Here is a 7,498-nt window from a genome sequence, read left to right as displayed (position 1 = left end):
CTGGACAGCAATAAGGTGATCTACACAGATTTGTACTAGTCACTTAATAATAATTAAAAGTCAAATAAGTAGTGATTTTCTAACATTTTATATATATATATATATATATATATATATATATATATATATATATATATATAATGTTAGAAAATCACTACTTATTTGACTTTTAATTATTAATATATATATATATATATATATATATATATATATATATATATATATATATATATATATATATATATATATATATATATATATATATATTCCCTTTACTTATCGTGTGTTTTCATGAGCCACTAGCGACACACAAGTAACTCATTTTGGGTTTTATTAGTACAGTAATAGTGTGGATTATTATCCATTGATATATTGTATATAGAATTGAAAAAGGAAAAAACAAAAGCCTTTACACTCTAATTGAATGCACCTCAAAACTTCAACTCTATGCCATAATGAGGTAGACATCGATATTGGTCGGTATTTCCACCCTCAGCAAGTACTGAATACATTTTTTTAAATTATTAATTTGTATCACTGTAAAGAAATACGAGATTATCATGAAACTCTGTACATCACAAATAATAAAAAATAATTATAGAATAGAAATTATAACGATTTGAGTGCATTTAAAATGTACATTTACAAAGAAGCGTGGCTGGTCATTTCTCCACTCCTTGCGCCTTTTAGTTTTTTTAACTGTACACATATTTACAGCTCAAATAAGGAAGAACAGTGCATTCGAAGCTAATGTGCATTTAAATAAAAATCTCGCTAGAGTCTCTTTTCCCTCATCAGTGGGTCAGGCGCGGGGGAAAGGCTCCGGACAGTCCGCTACTGTGAAGTGCATTTCGGGAATACGCGAGCGCTGATATCCTTTCTCTTTCCTTTTTCTTTCTCTCTCTTTTTCTCAGAGAAGTCTTTTTTTTTTTTGCTGGTCCACCCTTGTGTCCAATACGAGGAGCAGGTTTTCTGGACTTTTTAGCAAGCACCGTGACCCCATGCAATAAAAATGTCCAGGCACTTCAAAATAAAGTTTACCCAAGTGTTGTTGTTTTTTTTTTGTTGCCATAATCGGTCTCTCGTGCATGGAACAATTTTATTCTTCAGCTCAAGCGTTGTCTTTTTTTAAACAGCTCTCCGTCTGTCTGTCTCTCTCTCTCTCTCTCTCTGTCTCTCTCTCTCTCTCTCTCTCTCTCTCAGAGGTTCCCACAGACGTTTAGTACACAAGAACATTGCTTTCAGAATTTTTTGGCAAATTACTGTCAACACTGCGGGAGCTATTAATGTAAAATCTGGGTAATAATAACGCATGCGCAGACCTTGCTCTAAAGCAGGACGCAGGCAGGCAAAGGCACCACGTGACCGTGCACCGGACCGTAGTGAAACACAGTGAGCTCAGACACATTTACTGGCTGCGTTTGAACAGGTGCCCAACACCCCATTCCTTTCAGTCCGCATAGATAATGGTGTAACAAAATCCCCAGTGAATCCTGTCCAGACGGTTATGCACAAAACCTGCCTTTTGTTACCTTAGGCTACTTGCCGGAGAGACAAGAAAATCCTACTTTAAGCTCTTTTTTACGCATTTCGATATGTGGCTAATGGGAAACTGTTTAGGCACTGTGCAAGCTATAATATGTTAATCTAATGAAAATAGGGCTTCTGTACCATTATAGAAAAATAGGTTCCTTCTAGAAAAGTGGTCGGTGTCATAGTGATGAAACTTTAGAGTTCATGTATATAAGAACATAAGCACGATCAGACAACAGGTTTTGGCAAGAAATGACCATGAATCCCTATGTGGCCTAAACACGTCTTTTCCTTTTGCAGGATCTTTAACTTTATTCTGGACACGGACTCGAGTTCGGGTGGTCTCTACTTCAAGTGTGTTAAGCGTAAATTCCCGTCGTGCATCGCTACCTGCAGCCGCACTGCTCCACAACCATGTCCTCGTACTGTTTGTAAACGACGTTATTGCCGGAGTCTATATACAGTATACTGATGGGGCTTAGTTTGGTGGGCACGCAGCAGCTGGGCGGCGTGCTGTTCGGGTCCATGGAGTTCATGAGAGTTTGGATGATGGCGTGGTTTGTGGGCTCCAGGTGCGACCTGAGTGGGAAATCGCACATGCCCTCACAGTGGTACGCTTCATAGTCCAGGGGCGCGATTATCCAGTCGTCCCACCCGAGCTCCTTGAAGTTCACGTGTAGCGCCTTTCGGCTACACCTCGACTTCGACTTTTTGCCGTGTCTCTTGCCGTGCCGGTTGCTCAGCGCAGTTCTCCGTCTCCTACGGGCTTTAAAGTGCAGCCCCGTGTCCTGCTCGGTCCCGCGAGAGCCTCGAGCGGATTTGATTTTTTCCCGCATCTCGTTGAAAAGGTTCTCCCTCTTTCGGGAGCGGGCATACACCACCAGGATGGCCTTCTCTCGCTGCCCGCGACCGCGTCTCTCAAAGCCTAGTGACCTCAAGTCCATTTCAGCATCGGCCTGACCTACAGTGGCCTTGAGCTCCACACACAGCTGACTCCCGTGAGCCGTCGAAAGTCTGCTTTTAAACATATTCCACACGTCCAAAACCTCCCACTCCGGGTTTCGGGCGTTGCGCAGAGCCACGGAACTGCCGGAGTCCAGAGACCTGGCCGAACCGCAGGACACCAGCTCAATGTTGTAGAGACCCGACGGAGAGGACTGCGCGTCCTCTGGGGGTTTACGGAGGATCCTTAATTCCGCTCCCACCAGCTCCTCTTTGTCCGAGAGAGTAGAGACATCAAACACATATTTCTGTCTTCGCAAAAGGGAATGCGAGAGTTCGTCTGCCAGATAAAAAAGAAAGAAAGAAAAAGAAATTGTTGTCAGTATCGCAAAAATAACGAGTATTGCAACATGATAATAATGCAACATAAGAAAAAAAACAACCATATTATTATTATTATTATTATTATTATTATTATTATTATTATTATTATTATTTAGACGATAGCTCGCTTCGTTATATATTTCTCAGTGCTTCTTGTTTATTTGTGAAGCTAAAATCACTCATGTGTGTCATGTTAGAACTACTGGAAACTGGAGTTTATCAGCTGATTATTATAGGTGCAAATTAAAACCTTTTATGCGCCTTTCCCAATAAACACAGAACATTATCGAGCAATTTTCACTGCCAAATTCTTCCGTTCTCTTTTTTAGGTTTTAAAAAAATACACGTGCACAGTTTAACTAAGAAATGAAAACAAAATGTCACATTGACCTGTTACTTCTTAAACTGAAGACTTTCTTAATGCGCTGATGGAGGGAGAGACTGCGCAAGGCAGCAAGAAAAATGGCCCAATGGGTCGGGAGTGTAGCCGAGCAATACACACTTTATGCGTTTTCTCCCCAGAGGGAAGTTGGAGGCCTAGTTGTACATAACCACAACGAGCAATGCCAGGATGAAATTCATCTGATCGTTTTGACGAATAAAATATCGCTTCACACTAACCTGAAGGATGACAATAACGTGTAAAAAGCAAAAAACTAATTCCCATACATGTTGTGTTTATTTACAATACACTGTAATAATGTTTTTTTTTTTAAGTCAAATGATAAATAGACCATGCTTATCCAAGTTAAAGTTTATTCTTAATCTAAACAAAACACCTATTTTACCTATTAAAATAAAGAGAACAGGACCTGTGTGTGTGTCTGTGTCTTTCTGCACAAGTTGCATCATTACAGCAGAAGAAAACGGTGTGTTTATCTCTGTTGCTATGCGCGTATGGCTTGCATTAACTTTTAAGACTTGAAATAAATCGAATACAAAGTCAACAAATAATTAACAGTTCTGCACCCCCGACCCCCTCCAAAAAGGCTTCAATGCTAATATTTCATGCTCTCTGCCAACGATAACATTTTCGGTGCAAAAAATGCGTTGCCTGATTATTCTGACTATAAAAGTTATTGCAGTCCCATTTGCAGAGTTGCACAGGCATATACGCCATTAACTCGGAACAAGGAGCGCCTACACAGCTTTTTAGAAGATTTTAAAAATTGATAACAGAGCGTCAGACAAACAATTCCTCTACTGTCCCATTTACAACCGTGCGCTTTTTTTTTTTTTTTTTTTTGGCCAGATATAATTTGGAGAGAGAGAGAGAGAGAGAGAGAGAGAGAGAGACCATCTGCGTTTTAATGAGTTACTACAAGTGCCAAAGGTAATTTTCATACATTTCATCCGCTTGTTTTTGTCCAATCTTGCAACTATAACGACGTACACGTCCCTGGGAAATATCTGTTTTTGAAAAACACTGTTGTCGTTATATATAAAGACTTGTGGCTTATCATAATCAAATGTTCACTGGTGTTAAAATGCTTTAACTTTATGCTTCATAACATCCAGCAGTGAGAACAGTATACTTAACTCTTTGCAAAGCCTATGCAATCTAGCATCAGTTATTTTCTTCATAAAAACATTTTTAAAAATGTCCCGTTTGCAGGCATGGAAATACGGAGTCCACTAGTACTTCAATGAGTGCAGTGTGTTTTAGTATGCAGTAGAAACCTTGTCAAAATACATTTAGGGCGTCTGTCTTGTCTCCGAAAAGAAATTCATTCAGTGGTCACATCACCAAGTTCTAAAAAAAAACCTTTTCTGCAGTGGTCCAACAATTGACAACATGCAAGTAGGTAGAAATTGTACGACAAAAATTCAACTTCTATTCACATTCACTCTTTTTGATGTGCCTTTGGCTGAGCTCATTCATTACTGCAATACAGACACAGTGCTGGTTATATCAACACTCAATCAAATCAGAATCAAAACTCTCCAGGGATGGTTTCGGGTCTCTGTGGGTCCACCAGTGGGACACAGCCAGTGACACACCAAATCAAAATCACACAAAATGTGTTTGTTTGTTTTCTTTTCCCTTTTCTTTTTATCTTTCATTTTAAATAAGATCAAATAACGAATGTTATCCTCTGGGAATAATACTAGGAAATAATAAATAATTCATTGGTTACCTAATTTAAACTGTGCCTAATATATTGCTCATATAATCACTATATTCTACTCAGGGCAATCGTGCGTAAAGTGTTGCTTCATATTGTCCTTTCACGCCATTTAAATTAATTGAACATATTGTTCAACTGACATTAAAATACAATTAATTCAATATTTCTTTAATTAATTCAATAACTCTTTTCTATGGCTCATCTAAAGATGACCTCTCCCGGAAAAAAATGTCCCAAAGTAAATATTCCCAGAATAAATATGTTCATACTGTGTTCATACAAGTTCATTTCAATTAATTGAGGATGCATTATTTAATCCATCTGAACACTGATAATTCAACACTGGATTTTTCTAGACAGGCAGTGAATCTGCAATGTGAAATTATATGAAAACAGGTTTTGACTGCTTGCACGCAAGTATGATGGAGGAATGATTTATTACCTTCATTTAGAAAATGCACCAATTAGGGCTTTAGTGGCGTGGTAGTTTGCGTCAATGTAAACCCTATTTAAATGTAGGATATACGCCCCAAAATCTAAGGCGGAGTTACAATTAGGGTTAAATTGTTCACAAAATAAGAAGACCAATGTTAATGTTAAAAGTTGTTTGTAGAGGGAATTTGAGGTTCCTACACATGATCATTTTTATTTACGCTTATTGGCATGTTTTGCATCAGTTTTATCTTCATATACTCTTGGTTTTGTCTGCCAAAACGTTTGTCCTGTTTTAGAAATTAAAAAAATAATCAATTGCAAAGACATCCAAATTTAAGCAAAAATGATGCGCGCGACAGGACTAAACTCTGTCCTGGAACCTGGAAATGTGCAAAAAATATCTTCAACAGTTCTCCCATTACAACACAATTAAAATGATTAATGCAGCAGAGTTCCATGTGAATGCAGAAAATAATCAGACAAACCTTTTCCCCTGTCTACAAAACTTGTTATGGTATTCGCAGACTTGGAAGAGCGGAAAAAGCTGGCGTTTAGCCCCAGCTTTTCAGCGGCAGAGTAAGTCCTGTATATGGAGAGCATGTAATCGTGTGGCACAACCGAGTTCTTAAAATCATCCCGTCCACTTAGACCTGGGGAGGACGCAAAAACCTCTTTAAGAAATTTGGGTGACCTTTGTCCATCATGTGGGCTCCTGGTCCCCCTGTTCCTTTTCGGCCCCGAGGAAGGCACGATCGCGGCCGACCGGGTGCACGGTAAACTCCACAGGAAAACCAAGAGCACGCATAGCGCTAGTGTTCGCGAGGCGTCCATAGCGGCGGTGTCCCAAATGTGTGCCGAAACTTTCTCCACAGTGAAGCCGGCGTTTGGGTTCGCTTTTACGCACAGGCGGTGTAGTAAGGAACAGCAGTGACGTGCGCTCGCTTTGCGCTCTGTATACGCACCAGCGTTGAGGCCGCCAGAGCCGCTGGGACACGCCCACCCGCCGCGCGCTCACACAATTACTGGAGAAGCCTCTGCCCACTTCTGTCCATCTCAACACTGGGGCGCACGAAGGAGGGGGAGCCGAATAGCCTCGGGGCGACGTTAGGCCGAGATTACGAGTGGACTAACATAGCTGACGGGGGTTAACATGTCGACAGAAATATTCACGGATCTGTTGCACAGGCTACAACTACACTAAGAGACGTTGCCATGCATAAAGTTTTATTCACATCTTAAAACAAGAAATGGTAGCTGTGTATTGCTCATTGTGCGAATAATGCTGAAAATTGCATCAACACATTTTAGTCATGTTGTTTGAAAGACACATTAAAGAAAGATAATTAATGCAAGATGCAAGATATAGCTACTTAATATACTTTTCACTGCTATACCGAGTCTATTGGTGTCACTCCCAGGATTATTACGCATAAAATAATAAATAAATTAGTGAATATACCCCACATGGATGGCACACTGTTTATATCACAAAAATTGGCAGCTGAACGGAGGCCTTAAAGTGTCCTACGTCGTTTACACTGTAACGTTTTCTGGAGCTGCACTGCCCCCTATCCGTTACATACCGAAACAATGAAACAGCTTCTGCAAGCGTTTGCAAGTTAACCTGAGTCAGTATTCATTCATTCATTCATTCATAATAATAATAATAAGAAGAAGAAGAAGAAGAAGAAGAAGAAGAAGAAGAAAAAGAAACAGATGAGCCGGATGTGTAGAGATAATTACCCAACCAATGACGTTTTCAGTGACACAAATGGAGCCTGGCTGACTCAGACTTGAGCTAATATTCATAATGCAACATCTTTCATTTTAGCTGAAAGTATTTGTTTAGGAGTGGCAATAATATTAATAATAATAATAATAATAACAATAATAATATTATATTATATTATATTATATTATATTATATTATATTATATTATATTATATTATATTATATTATATTATATTATATTATATTATATTATATTATATAAATAAATAATTTCAGCTAAAATAGTCTTTTTTAAAATTAATTAATTATTAATGATTATTGTTGTTATTACAACACAAAATAA

The 7,498-nt window shown here is 38.8% G+C and overlaps 1 protein-coding gene across 1 annotated transcript; it reads right to left on the bottom strand.

Annotated features, from left to right (window-relative positions):
• Positions 1-274: 274 nt before the first annotated feature.
• Positions 275-6,410, bottom strand: gdf6a (growth differentiation factor 6a). Its single transcript, XM_058407441.1, has 2 exons — positions 5,909-6,410; positions 275-2,815 (listed from the first exon to the last, which is right to left on the bottom strand). The coding sequence occupies exons 1-2, from the start codon at positions 6,252-6,254 to the stop codon at positions 1,920-1,922; spliced, it is 1,242 nt and encodes a 413-aa protein (XP_058263424.1). The 5' UTR covers positions 6,255-6,410; the 3' UTR covers positions 275-1,919.
• Between the last annotated feature and the right edge of the window lie 1,088 nt (positions 6,411-7,498).

The sequence above is a fragment of the Hemibagrus wyckioides genome, linkage group LG01 (genome assembly GCF_019097595.1).
Source record: "Hemibagrus wyckioides isolate EC202008001 linkage group LG01, SWU_Hwy_1.0, whole genome shotgun sequence".
NCBI classification, from domain to species: Eukaryota; Metazoa; Chordata; class Actinopteri; order Siluriformes; family Bagridae; genus Hemibagrus; species Hemibagrus wyckioides.
Note: the sequence above shows the minus strand (reverse complement) of the source record. Positions and strands in the feature narration are given on the sequence as shown.

What these genes read in the sequence shown, in the direction of transcription:
- gdf6a (XM_058407441.1), bottom strand. Translation starts at nt 6,254, where the DNA reads ATGGACGCCTCGCGAACACTAGCGCTATGCGTGCTCTTGGTTTTCCTG. An exon ending in TTTTGTAGACAGGGGAAAAG is followed by an intron (nt 2,816 to 5,908) that starts GTTTGTCTGATT and finishes TTTATCTGGCAG; the next exon opens with ACGAACTCTCGCATTCCCTT.